The 20,861-nt window shown below is 44.7% G+C and overlaps 2 protein-coding genes across 11 annotated transcripts in view; one reads left to right on the top strand and one right to left on the bottom strand.

The window, feature by feature from the left end:
* IFT140 (intraflagellar transport 140) overlaps positions 1–496 on the top strand; it is a 95,871-nt gene extending 95,375 nt beyond the window's left edge. For all 9 annotated transcript variants that reach the window (XM_030001375.2, XM_041120201.1, XM_030001377.2 and 6 more), the window contains one exon: positions 21–496. In XM_030001375.2, coding sequence (XP_029857235.1) covers positions 21–224 — 204 coding nt within the window. In that variant the 3' untranslated portion in view covers positions 225–496. The remainder of the gene's footprint in view (positions 1–20) is intronic.
* TELO2 (telomere maintenance 2) lies at positions 247–20,579 on the bottom strand. Of its 2 annotated transcripts, none has more exons than XM_030001380.2 (20): positions 20,296–20,579; positions 19,457–19,734; positions 18,811–18,879; positions 17,993–18,140; positions 17,495–17,597; positions 16,655–16,723; positions 15,578–15,719; positions 14,156–14,292; positions 13,294–13,382; positions 12,162–12,272; positions 11,456–11,541; positions 11,065–11,156; positions 9,912–10,028; positions 8,891–8,962; positions 8,156–8,326; positions 7,333–7,424; positions 6,410–6,509; positions 5,935–5,999; positions 5,174–5,289; positions 247–2,020 (listed from the first exon to the last, which is right to left on the bottom strand). In XM_030001380.2, exons 1-20 carry the CDS (start codon positions 20,577–20,579, stop codon positions 1,917–1,919), a joined length of 2,445 nt encoding a protein of 814 aa, XP_029857240.2. In that variant the 3' UTR covers positions 247–1,916. The 2 variants fall into 2 exon arrangements, with proteins under 2 accessions (XP_029857240.2, XP_040976139.1); XM_041120205.1 differs by having other exon boundaries at positions 12,162–12,269.
* Between the last annotated feature and the right edge of the window lie 282 nt (positions 20,580–20,861).

The following is a 20,861-nucleotide window of genomic DNA, read 5'->3' as shown; positions in this document are numbered from 1 at the left end:
ATCTCTGTGCATTACTTTAGGCTTACCGGTATCTGGAAGAGATGCAGAAAAGAATTCCACCTATGAACCTGAGCTACTACGTGACTCCACAGACCATTGAGGCAGTTCACCGAGGAGTAGGCATTCCCATAAGCCGCACCCTGGTTCCAGAACAAATGTGCCACAGCAGTATGGAGAACAAGGAGGTGGAAGAAGAAGTAGCTGATGAAGTGGAGGACCCCTGACAACTTACACTTAAACGCAAAGTTGACTTTAATACTAGGTCATTTATTCTGTCCGCGTTAGGGGTCGTACATCAGTCAACACACTGCTGTGACAAGGCTTTTTGGTTATTACCAAGAAATTTGTTCTTCCTGCTGGACTGTACAAGCAACAGTATTGAAGTTAATATGTTACCTCAAACACTGCATACAAAGATTCACATGTATACCCTGTAATGAATCTATTTTTAGTATTATAATAAATTTGAGGGGGGGAAAAAACAACAAAAACTGCATATTGTAACTTCAGGCCTTTTTTCCGAGTACAGAAAAGAGCTAACTGAGGTGGAAACTCTTGTGTTGACAAAATTTTCAAGTACAACTTTGGTCTGCTAAGGCACCGATTTGTTGTTCCCTGTAAGTCAGAACTCCTGAAAACAATCTCTGTCCTGTTTGGGTAGGAGCTTGGGTAAAAGTCAATATCTACTCCCTTAATGCAGAATGAAGGGAGGCTTCCCCCAATCCAAAGCTTTTGTATTTAAATACATCATAGGGTCATGTAGGCTAGAGCTACCATTTACAAAAATCTGGACTAAACTTCAGTATCACAGAATGGTTGGGGCTGGAAGGGCCCTCTGGAGTCATCTGGTCCAATCCTCCCTGCTCAAGCTGCGTCACTTTGAGCCAGTGAAGCTTCTTTCTCACTGTGAAGCTTCTTTTCCAAACAACACAGATACATCAAGCTACTCTGTACTAGTCAGATTTTTGGATGTAAATTTCTTCCCTGGCACAAGTAGGACTGTGAGAAGTGAAGTCCAACGTAAGCAACCCAGGTTTTGCTCACCTTTAAGCCTGTTACCTTGCCCCACGAAGGTGTACTTATAAAGAAGTCACTCTCATACATTTCATACCGACTAGCCCTTCTGCTTAGAGTGATTTTTCTTTTCCCCACTTTTTGACTTGCTTCAAAACTTGGGGTGAATATGAAGTTTTTCAATTGTATGCTTTCAGGAAAGACAGGTGGGGGGAGATTTTAAGGTCAAAATCTGGACGTTAGTTATCCTTTAATAGAAACGTAGTTCTGTACTAAGATTATACAAAAAGAATTCCTGCTTTGTTCCTTCCTAACCACAGCACAGCTCTAGCTCAAGCCTTTAAGGTTTGGGGCATTTTCAGAACCTCAGTGTAGCTACTCAGTTCTTACATCTCATCAGCAGTATCATTCCCTACACCACACCACCCCTTCGAACAGCAGGCTGGTAACTATTCTGCCAAACACTGACTGCTAGAAGACACGGGAGCCTTTGTTATGGGCATGTCATAGACTTAGCCCTGGGAGATAAGCGGCCCTCTCCAGCCCTCCTGTTTTTCTGACAAGAAGTCTGCTATGAGATCTTCCCCATATTTTTAGCAGAGTGCTCAAACCTGCCAAGGTTATAAATAGCTGGAGGTGGGGGCTGGTGCGTTGTGGGGAGGATGGCAGTGCTAGCCTACCTTCCTGCATCTGTACACTCCGTACCGGATAGCAATAGCTCACTAAATTGGCCTCTGCTACAAAGTCCAGATGTCAAGTCAGGTTTGCTGGCTTACAGCTCGGCACCCTTCCCCCCTTCTTCCTCTTCTCCAGCCAGGTGACTGCTGAAGAGGCCCCAGCAGTGCCTACACACATCCAGCTGGCAAGAGTATAAGGTAAAGGTCATTTCTTTTACCCTTCAGCTAGGAAGGGACAGTTTTGAGTTTCTTTTTCAGGTTCTCCATTAGTAGCAAGTTCTGCAAGGCCAGCCTCCTGCAGTCCCCATCTGGATCTTTCTCCACCACATCTGCAAAAGAAGCAGCCACTGTTAGTTGGAAAATGGGAAAAACTGCTCTTCACCTAACACTTCTCCACTGTTTCACTGACCATCCCGCTAAATGCAACAGCAAATGCACCTAACTCTGGGCTGGACATCAGCACTTGCAGGAATTATGTTAGACCAGAAGGCAAAGATGTGCAAACTTGATCATAAGTAGTATGAGTTTAGCTAAGCCCTGTCACATGTGATAATGCTCAGTTCATTCTTGTAGCAGAAACAAATAGTCAATTGGGTTGAAACACTATAGAAATTGTCTAACCTTGCATTCCATGGGATAACCTCCATGCCAGAATTTATACTTGTGCCCCTGAGCTATACATAACCTTTCTACAGCTGACCTACTAGCATGAATGCAGTTTGCAATTAGAAATCCACTTACAAAAGCCTAAAGTCTCCATTCTGCCAATTCCTGCAATCTGAACAAATGCTCAGTGCTCCCTCCTGAAATCTGTGGTCACACTGCCCTTCAAAAGGGGGAAAGAAAGAGGCAGGCCCCAAGTTTCAACACATTCTCCATTCTGAGATTAGTCTTCTGATAAACCAGTAGTTCTTTCACACTTTATGCAGCATGTGAGGGAGGGCATGAAGCTGCTTCCAGCAGCTGTTATTTCAGGGGCCCTTAATGGGCCTGCAAAGTAAAAATCAGGATGCACGCAGGATGTCTGAGCAGGGGGAGCCTGGAAGAGCAGAGAGTCTGTGTAAGGATATCCTGTACGCACAAGCAGTGTGCTCAGAGCCCAGTACTGTCAGCCCAAACACATGACTCATTCAGATGGAGTAGGGCTATTTATAACCTCCGGGAGAGCTTCACGATGGTGTTTCCATACTCCCTCTACAGAAGGCAAAAAGGGCGAGGCTACAAGACAGATTAGTACAAGCTCAAACGCTAAGATAGTGGTGTTGGCACTGTTTCTAATTGCCATGAGCACGGACGTTGAACTGCTGCCACTGAAAGGGAGGCACAGGGCACCAGAGGATCATTCAGGTCCTTACATAAAACAAACTTACCTATGACATAGCTCTACAGCACTTGCAAGGGGTGGGGAATTCCCTCAAAGTCAGCTGCTGAGGAATCAAAGGAACTGTTTCCTAGAAATGTTTAGGTATTCCCTCCCTCCCCCGGGAAAGATTAGGCTACTCAACAGTCAGTCCAGCATGGCATTAAGGGCAACAACAGACAAGTACAAGGTGGATCCTGGCCTCTCTCCCCAGCTGAAATGTCCCAAAGCATCCCCTAAGTAGACAGTATTGTGACAGTGTCTGAAGTAGTTTCTTATACCACAGTGCGAACACTTTCTAACGGGAAACAGTTCTAGTTACAGCCCAAAGGCTGAAGGGCAGGAACAATCAGTCATATTCACATAATGAACTACAGCAGTCTGCATAGGCTGTGATATAATAACAAACGAGCCAATTTGTAGATTTCTACTAAATGTTTCATGGGTGACACTTTCTAGCCCACTGTTCCTCACTGTGCTTTAGCCATAGCAAGAGAAATGCAGATGCTTTAAGCTGAAACCCAGAGTGGTGACTTCTCCTGGCCATTAGGCATGGTTACTAGAAGGCTTGCATGCCTGACTGCTACAGCAACAGCTGTAACACATGACACCTCTTGCAAATCTTGTCTGGAAGAGTCATGAAGCAACAGCAAGTCTGCTAGCTCAAAACCATGATTCAATCACAAAAGTAGGTCTCTAGTGACTGACTTCACCTGTTGGAGCAGCAAGGAGGAGCCCAGTGCCTCCCTATAATAGCTGTTTTACCAACAATCTTACAACAAATAGCAAAGGCATAGCCCAAGAAGCTGTTGTGTTTCAGGAAGCAGCCCTAGAAGCCCTTTAAAATTACACTTAAATCGTATTTGACCAGATGGGGAGCCAAGTTGTATTCTTTAAGGTTTCTGAATGGCTCCTACAACAATTTCCCCTTCTCCACTATACACACAACTGTGATCTTATCCTGGTCTCATTCCCACCAGGATCTACCATGCAATTTTCATGCAAAAGCACTGCATGTAAAGAGATGGCCATTACACTACCTATGGACATAAAAAGATGCTACTAGCTCTGTCATCCTCTTCCTTCTAAAAATAACTCATTAAAAACAGATTACACAGACCTTCATGCTGAAAATACATTTATAACATTCCTGGAAAGGCTTTCCTTGGCAATAGCAGTGTTAACTGCAGAGACAAGCAGATTCCTCAGAGCACACCATGTCATGGGAAAAGTAAAGTTTTTGGCCCCACAAGGCAGCTCTCTTCCTTTTAGAGGGCACAGAGCTCCACAACCTGCAAGGATCAGAGGCCGGCTGTGTCAGTGTCGCTTCCTGCCTGCTCCCTGTGGGAAGCCAGCTAACCAAGAGCGAGAATGGTGAAGGAAACCAACCCAGGGAGTCACACAAGGTCCACTCAAAATACAGTGTGGAGGCTTCAGAGCTACAAAGCACAGTGTTATTTCCTCCTGTACTTCCAGCGCACTGCAATACCTGACCACCAATTTGTACAGTTCCCTCCTACCAGAACCCACAAACATAGCTTGTGTTGATGTAAGGTATGTTGGGTGCATCATGCAAAGTCATTTGTTGTCTTTCATAGGTTGTTCTTTCCATCAGCAATAGGAAGTTAGGAGATGGGGCCATGCTCTTCTTCCTCCTAGTTTTAGCACCGATGAAACTCATCTTCTGTGCACATGGTGTAAATGGGCCATACAAGCCTTGTACGTTGCTGCTGGTCAAAGTCACTGCCTGGATGTAATATGCAGTGTGACAATACTTTCTGCAGCTTCATGAGATGGGTGGTTGGATGCTTAGAGAACGGGGGCACATAATACATTTTGGGATTTTTTTTGGTTGGCCTGTAAGGTGAGGATAGTCACATTTTGAAATGCCATATGCAGCTCTCAGCTTATCCTTTAGATACCTTGGTAATGCATCTGTACAGCACACAGTGTGGTCTGGTATTTGCCCTAAACTTACAAGCAGCGATAAATATGCTTATCATGCAAATCTCTGGTGCACAACACTAGGACATTACTGCTACAATCACAATTAAAGAGATGCTGCACAAAAACTGCATCACTAACAAGAAAAACACTGGCATACACCACCACCACATCTTACCTCCCAGCCAGGACTGAGTCTCCAAAAGCTCTTCTGTCATGTCTTGCAGAAGACGTTCCGTAGGGACACTGAGGAGCATGGAAGAGATACAGGACAAAAGACCCTGGCGCACATACCTGTTGGAGAAAGACTGAACTGGTTAGAGCCTGCAGCTTTGTGCTCTACCTTGACTTCCTCACCTCAGGGCTTCTCCAGTTTCAAATGTTTGTGATTATGATGACTTTTGCCATATTCCTACTGATTAGGAGTGTAATAATGCACCAGCGGGCAGAGCGCCCACATACAGAGCCCCTGCCATGCTGTGGTGCAGGGAGCCTAGCATAATTCAGAGTCCCAGACAAGTCTGAGATCAAAAAAGAAATTGGATGTTTACAGCATTTTGGCTACATGTCTTAGTTTCTTTCCAGGGTTGAATGCTTGAATTGAATCTAAAGTTTTCTGAGCTCCCTGAGTAAACATAGATGAAACTATCACATGGATAGTTGATCAAGAAATTTGTCATGCTTTCTACAAGTGACTGTACCTCCACACTAGAAGACACTAGCCAAGTTCATATGTTGGTCTGACATTAAAGCAATGCCTTCATTACATATTCTTGCAATACTCAGTCGTAAGAACACAAGGCTGGAGGAGAGCATAGAGTTAATGCATTCAGTCATTGACATTCTCAGTCCGGTGCTAGTCTTAGACAAAGACAAACCACGGCTGGAGACTGGCTCGCAGCTGATCTTTAAAAATGAAAGCATACAACTACAACTCACGAGTCAGTGTGGAAACGCAGAGCCCAAACAAACTCCAGCAGTGCCTTTCCCATTGCAGTAACTGCCTGCAAAACAGGATTATGACAGAAGCACTGAATACCTTCACGTTCACACTGCCCTACAGAACTGGACCTTGAGATACACTGTTGTGAAGATCAGGGTTACAGTTAACTTTATTTTACAGATGAGGAAACTTAGGCTGTAAAGTGAAATGATGTGCCCAACCTCCCCCAGAAGTTGATAGTTTTTCTACCAGAAGCAGCAAAAGATAGTGCAGGGTTGTCTTGAATCCCATGTCTCTTTTCTGACCATTTTTTCCCAGCCCTTTTCGCAACTTCTCAGCACACACAACTCAAACTTGCTGCCAGTCTAAGTGTAGCAGGCCTCAGAGCACACTGCTATTTCAGAAGGCACCTCCGAACTCCAAGGCTGGAAGCCTCTCCTGCTATCTGCAAGCTCATGCAGCCTTCCTTACCACAGTGTTGACAGCCAAGTACATCAGGATTGCTAAAGTGTGGACCAGTCTTCCAAGGACAAAGTGATCTTCCCCCAGGAGATCAAATGTTGTCAAAGGCCTGCAAGTGCAAGATACACAGTCCTGTAGCAGTGAGAAGGCTGATCAGTGCATCTTTGGAACAGTCAGGGTGGTTATGCAGGGCTAACTGTCCTCCACAAGCCTGAATCCCTACGACAACAGTCATTATACAGCAATCCCCAGTTTAACATAGGCCACAGCTGTTTGCTCTCATTTTTGCTCCCAAACCAGTAATATCCTCTACTCTTACAGCAGGTATCACTTATTCTACCAACAGGCTTTACTTAGAAAGAACTGCATGCAAAAGCTAGCGCCGCTGGCATACTAGAAACAAACCATTAAGACTGGTATTACAAGAATCTTGATTATCATGGAATCAATTACTCAGCCTTCCTCAAGTTAGCAAAGACTTAAGTGATTGACAATAAACTGTGTCCTGTGTCCTATAATGTGGTCACAAGGACCAGTCCAGGTGACAGGCCGAAACCTGAGACAGAGTTAACTGGTTAAAGACTGCACTCTGAGTTCTGTGGTTTTGTGTGAACCTCCCAAGGTGGAGGGTCAGCCAAGATAACTGGTTTGGTACTGCCAAAATCATCTGCCTGTGTGTACCTGCTGACAGGTATGTATCTTCACTTCTGCAGGGTCTTACGCACTCCTGCCCAACAAGACTTCATAGGATAAGTCCAAGAGACCACATACCCCTCCTCTCTAAGTTTTATGCACGAGCCAGGCATCAGCGTGTTGTCACTGGACTCCCGTACAGCTTCTGGGCTTCAGTCTGCTGCTCTGAGGCAAGCAGAACAAGCAGAAAGGTTCACTCTGCAGCTGCCATGCCTACATCCCAAGGTGTTCACACTTACCTGTCAAAGTGCTGAATCAATGGAAAAAAGAAGTGCCCAACAACAGAATTGAACTCATTTGGGCCGGAAGCCAGTTCCGCTTGAGACTGACCCTGTCCGAGAGAAAAATGAAGTCTAGACACAACATGCAGCATTCGATTCTTCCACTTCACTGGACACTGTCAAGGCTATGGGTTCCTTGCAGCCATCCCATTTTCAGCCACTGCTTGCTTGTACACCTACGGCCACTAGTTTCCAAACTGGATGGCTCACTTCCCACTTCAGATCCTCTCACACATCTAATTATTTTAGTACAATATAGCTCAGTACTGCTGGGCTAGATAGAAGAAACAAGAACATGCAAGGCATAAAGGACTTTTGGAAAACAAGTTCTCCAGGATGAACCACAAGGGAGTTCTGGGAACCAGGAAACTGGCATCAATTTATCTCCCTGAAAAATAGGAAGGCTGAGACAGTCCAGTCCAGAGGCAGCTAGTCTGATGGAGGAGGCTCTAGGGTCTGTGAGGTGCAGTCACAGCTCCCTGCAGTGGCCAGACAAGCTCAGAACAAGCATAGAACAGCAACAACTATCCCTCAAGGCAAGGCAAGGAGTTCAAGGTTTATTCTCCTTTCCCTGCCGGAAGAGAACTACAAGAGTTGGTACTCTGCACTGAAAGATTCAGCCAGATACTAAGATAAATTTATATTTGAAGTTACACAGTCTTTCCTTTGGATTGGGCCCAATTTCACAGGTATTTTGCTCTTTCCAGACAGAACTACAGCAACTCCTAGCATCCCTATTTTTGCTGGATTTGACATTAGTTTGTTTCTGCCCTGGCCTCACCGTAGCAAATCTCCGAGTCTTGCTTTTGATCCTCTCATCAACAATTCTTCTCCAGTCCTTAGAACTGTCACTTCCAGGAAGGAGCTGGATACAAGGGTTTTGGGCACCAGAATGCTTGGTCTTCCTATGGGATTTGGGATAGGACAGCTCCTGAGCTGCCAAAACCAATACCTAGACGAAAAAGAGGGAGGTTCTGTTAAAAAGTGGTAATCCCTGTACTAGGGAACAACAACAGAGTTACCTGCACCCAAACTGATAGGAACAGCAAAGCAGAAAGGCACAACAGGTTTAGAATGAAGAACAGCAAGGTAACTGATCCCCAAAAAAACAGCTGGCTCTGAGGTACTGACCAAGCACTTGGTCACTTAGCCCTGAAACAGAACAGTGGCTCCCTTCTTCAGACACAGTACGTGAAATGATGTAGGAGTCATCCCAGGCAGATTGCTGTCTTTCAGAAAGTGAAGATATTACAGACTGATGACGTGTTAGGAAACAGCGGCTTCTCCTAGGCAAATAAGCATCATGTTTTGCATTCTGTGAGGAAGGATCACTGTATATGTGGAACGTAGCAGGGTTACAAACGAGAGGGGAATGCCAGGCACAAATACTAACGTAACACATTCCCATGTCTGCTGCCTCCTACGAGGAATACAGGGTAACCCCATTACATCTCAGGGAAACAGCACTGGTGCAACAGACACAAGGAAAGTGGGAAGTGAAAAGAAGAGCACTTACATCAAGAATGTCCATGCGCTGACGAAGACTGTAGTTCAGAGAGTAGAACTGGGAGGTCAAGTACTTCGCTACCTGTACAGAAAAATCAAGGCACAATGAACACAAACCCAGGCTGGAAACAGCCTTCCCACTAACTCTAAAAGCACTCCATTTCAGGAGAAGTCCCGCTTCCTGTTAGTTAACAACAAGCCTCCAAGAGAAGGGAAGAGACATGCTGTGCAAATAGGGAAAATTCAGACACTTTCACTTCTAGATTCTCCCGAAGGAAGTAAGTACCTATGCAGAGGTACCAAAACAACTGCCATGGCAGCTTCGGCACTTTGAAGGAGACCTTACTGTGGCCTTTCAATACTTAAAGGGAGCTTATGAGAAAGATGGAGGGAGACTTTTTACCAGGGCCTGTACTGATAGGACAAGGGGTGAAGGTTTTAAACTGACAGAGGATACATCTAGGATGGACATAAGGAAGAAATTCTTTACTATGAGGGTGGTGAGACACTGGAACAGGTTGCCCACAGAAGTTGCAGATGCCCCATCATAGGAAGTGTTCAAGGTCAGGCTGGATAGGGTTTTGAGCAACCTCATCTAGTGAAAATGTCCCTGCCCATGGCAGGGAAGGCTGGAAGTAGATGATCTGTAAAGGTCCGTTCCAACCCAAACCATTCTATGATTAAAATCACCAGTCAAGTGTTCTTCTAGATAAGCCCTCTGTGCCTCAGCTTCCCTCTATGTGAAACCATCTCCCCTTCAGTGCAAGAAGTCCTTATCTAACTTGCCTTGTCAGCTATACTCATACTAACAGCCTCCAAACAGCTCCTCCAGTCCGTTAGAGCTCTGAGTTTTCTCTTTCCTGTTGTCATCCATTGCAGATTCTTCAGTACATAGCCCATCTCTGCATAAATGCCGTCAGACATGAACTAGCTATTCTACCACACTTCTATCAAGCTAGCAAGAGACTTCAGCTGCTTAAATTTTTGCCTGTGCCTCAAGTGGAAAAAGGAAAGCAGTAAGAGGGACTCACAGGTATTGGATCTGTGCTTAGAACAGCTACTTGAGCTCTCTGACGGAGTTCCACAAAGCCTTCAATACAGGTCTTCTCCTCCAGATGCAATAATATTTTTGCCAGCTCCACGCTAACCTGCTCAAAATACAAAAAAAGGAATCAAATCCCTGCAGGTGTTTTTTTTTTTTCCTCACAGGATTTACATAACATTTCTAACGTTTAAGCAAAGAGGGTATGGAATATAGGCAACATGTCCATTACTTAGGAGGGGGAGAAAACACATTAAGCTAAATGCCATCAGAACAGATTTCTCAAAACACTGAACAAACCCCTATGCCAATTTCTCTATCCACATTCACTTTGGCTTTTTGGACAAGTGGTGGCATCATGATATAGGAGGACTTGTCACTGTAACTGACAGGTTAAAGGGTACAGTACCACACCCAAAGCCCATCCAGCTCAGTAACATGCCTGATGAGCAGCAGCAGGCTGCGCACTATTTACCAGACTACACCCCTTCCCTTTCTCAGCTGGCAAAGGCCTATATCTCTGCCACCTTCAAGTGATCACTAACACGTGGAGGTGAGGACTCATCACACCGGTGACCTCATCCGAAGTTCCTCTCACCTGAGCTTTTCATCTTGACCAGTACAACCCAGCTACTCCCTCCAGAAGACATTATGCTTGTACAAGCAAATAGGGAAAGTCCATTTGATTTTATCTCCCTTTTTGTTGGGGAATAACAATTAAATTCAATTTCAATTCAAAATCCATTAAATCTAAAATTAAAATCAATCGGTCTGTGGAATTCACGGCTGCTCCATAAACTGTATCTCTAATTTTTTTTCTGCCCAGCACAAAGCATGGAGCTTCCTCTGCTTCGTCACATTACTGGCAAGGTCTATTTGCAATGCATTTCATTTTCAGCGCTGGAGCTGGTAAATGCCATACTGTTGCCAGCACCTTTGCCTGCTTCTTTGTTCCTTTGTGCTCTGTATCCTCACCTCCAAAGCAACTATTTCCTTCTGTTTCCCTTCCCAAGTTGAAAGCTTTAAATCCAGGTACACATTAGCCTAGCCTGATGCTCTGGTGGCATGTTTAGTCTTCTCGTGAGGGCTACAGGATAATCTTGTATTACAGCCCACTGGTAACTTAGCTCATATTACTTCACCTCTCTTGTTGCTGCTGGATTCTTTCGAACCAAGCTCTCAAGAGTCTTGACTGTAGCTTCCCATTTGTCCACATCTTCAGATCCTGTCAGGACTGAAGGTAATCAAAAGACAAACAAAAGCTATTAACAGAATGGCTGGGCTTGGGTATATACCCCCAACTTTCTTCTGCCAATAGTTTGTCTTGTTATAGGCAGGTATCACTGACCCACCACATGACTGGTATTAGGAACCAAACTGAAATTACTCAGAAATTACAGTTCAACACTTGCGCCCAGATTACTGAAATCCTATAGCTTCTTCAAATTAGCTCAGAAAAACATAAATCTACACAGAGACCATTCTCCCCAAACCAGTAAGAAACAGATAAAGACTCAGCCCAAAATCTCCTACCTTCAATACAGTCTCGGATATACACAGGAGCCTTAATCTTTAGTTCTTTATCCTCTGACATGTCATAAGGGATGAGGTCATCATCACTGTAAAAGAAATAAAGGCAGGAGTTAGTCTATGGGGTATAGATGTTCTTCCTTTCCCCAGCTATCCACACAAAGGGAAAGAACCAGCACATAACATTGTCATAACACCATCACTCTTGCATCATCCAGCAGCACTGTTGAAGCCTAGCCTGAAAGGGTTCCTTAGGAAGTTCTATGAATTACTCTGAAGCTCAGTGAAATAGCAGTTCTGTGACCAGATCTGGAACTGGATCTCCTGGTCAGTGCAGGAAGCAGTCAGGTGACCAAGAGACTAGAAGCTGATTTTTGAGATTTCTTTATATATTGGCAAAGTGACAGAATAAGGCAGGCCCACTATTAAAATGGGTAGATATATTCGCAATTCCAGGAAACATGTATCTAAGTGAAGTGGAATAAATACAATGGTTGTACATGACATGGGTGTTGCTTAAATTATTGACTAACATACTTGCGTGCAACTTCCCGCAAAGTCCTACTCTGCTGCATTCCACTCAGCTGAACAAGGTCAGAAAACACAAGATTTGCCAAGAAATGCAGCTACTGATAGCTCCCTTCTCCCCACATCTGCTCTTAAGAAGCTGCCATTTATTTTCCATTTCCTACCAGTTTCTTGCCCATACCTGTCAAGTTCAGCATCCGACTCCTCATCTGACATCACAAGGGCTGTTGTATGTGATTTCTTGTTACTTTCCAATACCAATGGCGGTGCAGCATCTGCTTTCTCATTCCTGCTGTGAGGAACAAGAATATTAAAACCAGTAAAGTAAAAGTCCCTACTCACAAGCAAGAAACTACCCACACCATCAACCCTTGCTGCCTAAACAGAATGGCAGATCATTATTTCTGCTGCAGTCTCCCACCTAGCTTGGCCAACACAAGGAACAAAGTCCTGGGAAGAAGAATGGGGTGAGGGGAGAAGAGAAGCAGAATCTCTTAACAGAAGAGCAATGGATTACAAAAATCAAGCTAGCTAATTTGATGTGTTCCCCCTGCACTAACTTGTACCTAAGACTACTAAGGAAAGACCCATCTGTGATAACTGGATCACACTGGCCTGCACCATATTTGAAGCCATGAATTAAACTGAACAAATGGGGAAGAAATATCTTTAACTATTGCTAGTGGGATGAATACAGTAATGGAGAAATTTTTTTTCTGACTCTGTACCTATTTCTGTGGACTTTGGCATGTCCTTTCATCTCCCCATTTCTCAAATGCTGTCTACACCCCTAAAATGGGAGCAAAAAACCTGTATTTCACAGGAGTGCTGGAGAGTTTCATTTGCTAATAACATGAAGTGCTTCATTCATCTGCTGATAAAATTAAGTGCTTCAAAGAGCCTCAGCAGATGCTATGGAAGTTAAGAGCACCAAAGAACCAGTCTTTAGACTGACAGACAGGCTAGATTTTTGTCATGGATGAATGGGCTAGGGGCATATGGCCCAAATGCCAGATTTCCCAGATGTGAACAGAAAGGCCCACTTGATTCCACCCAGGGGCACACAACACCCCTAGAAACTGCAGCATGGTTTCACCACATGCAGCTATCAAACAAGCAATTTTAATACATACTACCATTTGGATTACGAATTTAACGTAACTACACTCCTCTGTAAGAATAAAGTGCATTATAATGCTTAAGAATATGTAAGACATCCTGAATACTGTATACAGTTCTAGTGTGTAACTCAAAAAAAGGTATGGAGAAGAGTAAAAAAGATGGCATGGAGATGAATAGTAGCAATATCTTACTTATCATCTGGAAGGCTGGGGACAACACAGGATGGTGGAGTCTGCACCAGAAGGGACTTCAATTCTCTTGCTTCATCATCTTCTTCATACTAGACATTCAGAATAACTGTTACTGAACTCTATTTGATTTGCCCAGCATTCAACATTTGACCCTTTGACTGCATGCAAATGAAGACTGAATCATGAGCAGATGAACCCACACAAATCGCACTTCTTTCAATCACTGTGCTGCCAGCGGTAATGTATTTATGGTGTATAGCAATCTGTGCCATATGTAGTCTTTGTCCCTATATTTAACAGTAGTACCTGATCAGACCTTGCCTGAATGTTATTTACAAACTTTAAAACATTTAATAAGTGGCAATGCGACATGATAGATGATGCAGGTTTTTAAAGAATTAATGTGATTTAATCATGTAATTCTTATAAACTCTACTGGAAATAGCAGAACATATATCCCCATGTCAGTCTTGAGAATCTCAACTCAGAGCAGATCTTCCCACTGTGTCAGGGACTGAATGTTCACCACTGGTTTAGGTTTGAAGTTCCTTCTCAACTTCCACAGGTCAGATTCCAATTCCCCCATGCAATTTGATAATCCTCTAGCAGTCCTTTATGATCAACAGTTTACCCAGAACTTTGCCATTGGATTACACTCTTAAGGTCATTCTCAGCCACCTGGCTATTTTCTATACAATTGTTTTTTGTAAACAAATATCGCCTCTTTTTGAAAGTGTTGCTGCCTCTCCTTATTTCCAGATAATAAGTGTTAGAACTTGCTATAATGCCCTGGATCATCTGATTTAAAGCTTTTATTTCCTCTAAGCCCTGCACACCAAACAAATTTCATTATAACCTTCACCTGAAACTTCAGGACAGGCCCATCAGTATTTATTTTTGAACTAATGCTCTCTGCCACAATCATTCCCAGACGCCGTATTTGTGGCAGGTTGCTATCCAAGTGGCATTTCACACCCTCCATCATGCTTGTGAGAAGCTCTGAAAAAAAAAAAAAAAAAAAAGAAAAAAAACAAAAAAGTGCATGGAACAATGACAGAAACAAACATTCATCTTTATGCTGGTTCCCGGAGAGGGCATCTTTAGCCGTTCACCACCCAATAACGGGTAGAAAGATAGGAAGGGCCCACACAACTGTGACTCCTCTTTCTGCAATGGCAGTATTGCCCTTCAGCACCAATATAATAAAACTATGCTTCTTCATGGGGTACAAAGTCAACAGAACATTACAATATATTCTAAATTTGGAATATTTTGGTTTTCACTGAAACAAAAAAGGATAGTAAGTCAAGGCAATCTTTAGCTTGTTTTTAGAGTGCTTCAAAGCCGCTTAAGTAAAAAGTCATGTTTTGAGGAAGCTACAAATTCTGACCAGTACAGCCATCATGGAGGGAGAAATTACCCTCACCACCTAGATAAGCTGAAACAGACATATAACACCAGTATTTCTCAGCCCACAGAGAATGATGGTTGCCAGCTTTATTTACCAGGCAGGCTTACTACTTTAAGTAGTAAAAAGCTTATCTTTTCAACAACTGTCAGATAAAAAACCATTATAAAACTACAGTACTGTTAGTAAATAACAGGTCACTTATTCACCTAAAGAAGAATTAATTCTAGAATGAAACAGATGAACAGGTCTTGTAAGTCAACCTTCTCCCTGCCAAAAGCCACACACACACAGAAGTAACTCTAGACATTGGACAGAAATTTTTTTATTGCAACTGAAAGAAATTTTAGACTAGGACCCCAATGTGCTATGCACTGTATGACTATAGAATAGGAGGTCCTTGCCAGTAACTCACTATCCCTACTCACCTCACACTGAGGGGAGTAGAATGACACAGAGAAATGCACATGGGTAGTCAGAGACCAAACAAACAGCTTTTTATGCTGCTGTACTTTCCTCTGTCCCCTCTGGAGCCTTACTCATGCTCCAACGGTAAGCCTATGAATTACAAATCACACCACTCCTCTAACCAGTCCCAGAGTTAATCCTTGTTCTCCTGTGACAAAACTTAAGGGTTCCTAAACCACTGTTCAGGTAAGAACCTTAGTTCAAAGATATGCTTCTCCAATTTCATAATTTAAAGCTATACACTTGGAATTATATCATATCAGTACTAAAGAAAAAGAGGATTCCAGCAGGCTATGCCATTTGCCAAGATGAAGATGGGACAATTTTGTTTATCCATAGATCAAAACAAGATGTTTTTCTACTCGCAGTCAGACCTTCTGTTAAACAAATCCAACCCCACCACCTCACCTTGTCTGCAGCTCTCGATTTCAGGCTCCTTCAGGTGGGAGAGGCAGATAAGGATGGCCTTGCTAATATACTGCTGCTGCTCAGGTGGAGAGTGTTTCACAGCACTACTGCTTCCCCAGGTCTCCAACAGTTCTTGCAGCACCTGAATCAGAGCACTTGAAATGGATCTTTTCTACACATAAGTAATCTTTCTGAAGCACATTTTTGAAACCTGTTTTCAAACAGCACTTTGTATATTCTGATGGCCCTTTGGTCTTCATGCTTCCCAGTGACCTTTACGCTCCCTACAAACAGAGCTAACTTTGTATTTCAGGGCCCAAAACATACTGTGTTTGACCAGCTGAGAACTCCACACCACCTTCGTTTAATATACGAAGTATGGGGGGGGTTATTTAAAATTATAAAGATGTTTATTTCTCATAAATATTATATGCAAAGCAATATGCATTATTGTCAAAAACCAGTATGATATTATATGGTTTTGTATGTTTTCAGTCCAATCTTATATAGCTGCCAGTACTTCCAGATAATTTTACAATGTGTAACCAGTGAAAAAACAAACAGTAACTGACAAAACGGTAGAGATTTCCAGACATACAAATTTCCTAGAAGTTCCATCACACTGGTGACTTGGAGGGAGAAAATATCTGCATCCTCACTGAGGAAAAGGTAGATGAGAGAGATCCTGATTCATCAACCATTTGGCACACAGACAGTTCTCAAACAACTTCATCACTTGCTGCCATCTGCCCAGCCACACAAACAGGGGATGACAGAGGAAGCTGGGAAGGATGGAGGACGTGGGACATCTGTCAGAATCCAAGCCTCATTAGTTTTGCTACTTGGAAGACAATTTACCAATTAAATATGAAAAACTAACGCCAGCAGTGCAGAAAGTCTTCTATTTGTATATCACAATTTACTTGTGGTAGGGCTTCCCTCACTCTCATGAACAGTATCGGAAGTGTCTTAGAGAAGTACCAAAACTGTGCACCCCACAGACACACATACACACACACTCACACGGCAGAATTTTTTTCCATCAGATACCTCACCAACAACATTACTTAACCTTACTTTGATCAATAAGGCACGCCGAAGGCTATCCAGGGACAGGTAGCCAAGGAGGTTCTGCAGCACTGCAGTCTGCAACAAAAACCATGAGTCTTGCTTTAACTGGGCATAAAGTTGTCATCCAGCAATGGCAAGTGTGTATTTTTACTATGTTAAACTTTTCATTCTGAGGGACTGGTTGACAACATTCAGAGAGAGAAAAGTAAGCAAATTTAAAAACAAACAAACAAACAACCACACACATGCAGTTGCATGGAAAAACAGAACAGGAGTACAGCACGGTGTTTTTACCACCAACCATATCAGCATAGTCCCAGGCAAACATGGAACACAGGAAGTCTAGAGAATATCTCTCACAACATCACAAGCCACAGAACACTTCCTAACACCTTGTGACAAACTTAGGTGCACAGGAATAAAAAACCAACAGTCCTCATCTCATCTAATACTCATCCGTTAGGGAGAGTCATGGCTTCTTCAGTCTCTTCTTTCAGGTTCTAAATTAACTAGATGTCTCCAGCTCCCCAGAACACTGAAACTGTGTGCAAATAACCATTTGGTTCCAGAAAAAGAGTACAGTAATTTGTTAATTGCCATCAACCCTGAGAGAGCACATGAATCCTACAATTTCAAAGCAACCATTTACCACTCCCTCTTCACTACATTCAGCTGACGGGATGTAAGCCAACAGCTGCACAACTCAGGTACATGTGGAGACTGAAGGCTGATTTCAGAATGAAGACTTAAATCTTACTCAAGATGACCTGGAGCTCAGCTAAAAACCACATTGGCACTTGGGGAAAACAGGCATTATGACACCGCTGTTCAAGGCGGAGTCCTTACCGTGTGGCAATACTGCAAGAGCAGCACCTTCTGTGTCACCACAAACTGAGCTTTCTTGTTTTTCACAACCAGGTTCCCCAGCAACCTAGACAAGACATCTGCCCTAGCAAGACAGGTTAAGAGCAAAACATTAGGAATCCATGTAATTACTGTCATGCTGCTACTAATCCTAGGAAATTCTGTGAGCAGCTATTTGCAACAAAGTCTCTAAAACACCTCTAAACTTTAAGAGTGAGTCAGTAATTGCAAAGAATGTTTTCACTTCTTTTTTCACTGCATGTCATGACACAGATCTTTAAGGAATGGTGCAGGTTCTCCCTGAGAGGGAACAATCAACTACTTCACTTTACCCCTAGAGCCTCTCAGGAAATGGTACTGTAAGAAACCACCTACACAAACACACACACACGTCAGCATCTTTCAGAAACTGATTCTGCAAGTATTTGTGAAAAAATTCCAGCCTTTGGTCTGGATCAGGGAGGAAAGCAGAGTTCTTACCCAGGTGCTCTCTGCACAAAACCAAGGACCACTGCTTCCATCCACCGATCTGGCACACATTCAACCAATCGCCAGCATATTCTTTGCCAGATGCAGTCTGACTTGGTGAGATCCGTTAGGCGGGGTACCAAAACACTCAGAATTTCCTCTGAAGTGGAAGAGAAAATAGGTAAACACACCAGATGGACAGAACTGGTGCAATGGCACTCAAGGTCAGCCTCCAAATTTCAAGATCCTTACAAGATGAAGAAATACAATGTACAGTTTGCAGTTCTAAATTGCCCCTGTGGGAAGAACTAACCTAAGACGATTAAGGAACTTCCAAGTATTCCTCATCACACTAAACAGAAAATCTTTCCTCTTCTTCCCCAGCCCTATTAACTACTGCATTCAGTGGCTTAAAAGTCCTAAGCAAAGCCAGACTGAAGGCTATTCACGTGAGAGGGTTATTACATATGGCAGTGATTTATGCTGGCATTTACAAGGCACTTTTAGACCACTGGATGAAAAGCACTAGAGGAGCATTTAATAGTTATACCCCAAATGGCAGGATGAGAAGACTAACAACCTCATCAATTTTTGAGAGAACAGATCACTTTCACATGAGCTGACAGAAAAGCATCAACATCTATCAGATACGTAGTTGAGCAGCCTCAGAAAGCAGACAGCAGCCCATGCAGTCCAACTCACAAAACCCCCAAAGTATTAATTGGTCATCTCCCACTCCCTTTGTTGGTCATCATCATAGTCATCCTTCCATACCAATACCGTAAAACAGACTTTCCCCCCTCCCCAAAATAGTACTGAAAAACACTCACTTTGTCTTCCATGAACGCATACCTTCCCCAGGACATGAGAAACAAAAGAGATTGAGCAATCCAAGCCACCTGGGATAAAACAGACACAAGCTTAACAAGAGCATCACCAGTACCCTCCAAACAACCTTCAGAAGAAGGTGCATACACTTCTACAAGTACTGAAGCCTGAAAACATAAGATTAACTTTTTCTCTTCAAGCATCGTCTCATCTTCCCCCCCCCACCTGCCTTCAAGCACAAAACAGCACCCAGTATTATTTACACACAGTGAGAGTCAGAAGACTAAAGTAGCTCAGTCCCACTTTAACACAATGGTAACAGAGCCAGTGGTTCATTCAGTGCCATTTAAATCTTCCATACAATTCCTTCAGCACAGACCAAGTGACCACAATTAAGCTTTGGCAACAGATGATGCTATTGAACTGCTTGTAGGATTGCAGCTTTCAGTGAGATTTCAAAAAGCTTTGGCTGTCTTCCTTATTCCTGGTATCTTATGCTTTTAAACACAACAAACTTCAGCCTGAAGGATAAACATGAGGCTCTGCAATACCCATTATCTGTATTTCAAGCACCAGCCAAGGGGGTCCATGCACAAAACACTTCTGAAGAAGAGCCATCTCTATAGCACAGTCCTCCTGCAATCTTACCTCTTAGAGAATCAGAGATCTTCTGCAGCACCTGGATAACTGCACCACCCAAGAGAGGAAAGTAGTTCTGTGGGAAGAATACTGCTGGGTTTTTCCCCTGGAGTTTATTGCTCACATGATCAGGCAAACATACAATCTTGTTGAGCAGGGCCTCTTGCAGCTCAGGTGAGCCAGCCTGCGCTTGCTGCTGACAGACCTCCCACATCAGCGCTGAAATCCGTCCCTCCTGTAGGAACTGTTCCAGTACCTCAATGACCTCCCTCGGATGAACACTAGGACTGGAAGAAAGCAACTGGAATAAGTCCCTGCCCCTTTTAACTGATAACAAAACACATCCATGCTATTGTTTTGCTATTGTGGTTTCACCACTACAACATTGCTGCTCAATCACACAGAATTTTAATCCAAAACAAGTTAAAATCAAAGCGATTTTAATCCCTTCGTATCTCTACGGTTTCCTTGGCTCCTAGCGTTTCAGGATATTCAACAAGCATAACTGAAGACAGTTTTGTGACCTCTGCAGGAAGCACCGGTGCTGTACGTGGGTTTTGAAACGAAGGGATTCAGGGGGCCCGAGGGCAGAGCACGGGCTCCCCACGCCCACTCCCATCTCTGTCCACCTGCACGTTTATGCCCCCGTTACACCACAGGTGGGGCACCCTCAGACATCCCTGCTTTTGCGCTCCGAGACGAACTGGGAGGCGGAGGAGCCCTCTCTAAGCTCTCCAGGCCACCGCGCCGCCTGACGCCCGCCTCTGCCCGCCTCCCACAGGGATGCAGGCCCCAGGAGCCCCGGCCGGGCCCGCGGGAGCCGCCCGCCAAGCCCAAGCCGGACTGACCCCGGGGAGGCGAGGGCTTCCAGCAGGACGCAGAGGGCGAGGCCGGGCGGGCCCTCCAGGAAGCAGCCCTGCCACACGCCCTCGGGCCGCGCCGCGCGGGGCGCCCGGGCCAGGCTCCGCAGGAAGGCGCCGAAGAGCGCCCGCTCCCGCTCCCCGAAGGCGGCCGGACCCCCCGCCGCCGCCAGAGCGGCCCGCACCGCGCCCAGCGCCGCCGCGGCCCCGTCCCCGCCCCGCTCCAGCGCCGCCGCCGCCTCCCGCAGGGCCCGCTCCAGCGCCGCCGCCATGGCGCCGAGGGAGGAGAGCGCCGACGGCGGCGAGGCACCGACCCCACTTCCGCCCGCCCTCAGCGGCAGCCAATCCGCGGCGCTCGCCCGCGTGACGCTCGGGAAAAAGCGCCGCCCGCGCCGCTCTTAAAGGGACAAGCGCCCTTGGCGGGTGGGGCATCCCGCGCGGGAGGGGACAGCCGTAAAAACCGGGAGGTTTTGCCGTAAAAATCCCCAGACAAGGCAGCTGCCGGCCTCCCCGCCTCTGCGCCGAGCAAGGGGCTGGAGAAGGGAGCGAGGCAG

Source organism: Aquila chrysaetos, chromosome 25, assembly GCF_900496995.4.
Source record: "Aquila chrysaetos chrysaetos chromosome 25, bAquChr1.4, whole genome shotgun sequence".
Classification (NCBI taxonomy): domain Eukaryota; kingdom Metazoa; phylum Chordata; class Aves; order Accipitriformes; family Accipitridae; genus Aquila; species Aquila chrysaetos.
This window is presented reverse-complemented; position numbering and strand designations above follow the sequence as displayed.

Excerpts from the sequence above, each read along its gene's own strand:
- TELO2 (XM_030001380.2), bottom strand. The coding sequence starts at position 20,579 with ATGGCGGCGGCGCTGGAGCGGGCCCTGCGGGAGGCGGCGGCGGCGCTG. Across the intron at positions 14,293-15,577 it reads AATCGAGAGCTGCAGACAAG|AGCTTCTCACAAGCATGATG; the intron begins GTGAGGTGGTGG and ends TTTTTTTTTCAG. Across the intron at positions 5,290-5,934 it reads CTGCGTTTCCACACTGACTC|GTATGTGCGCCAGGGTCTTT; the intron begins GTGAGTTGTAGT and ends TTTCTCCAACAG.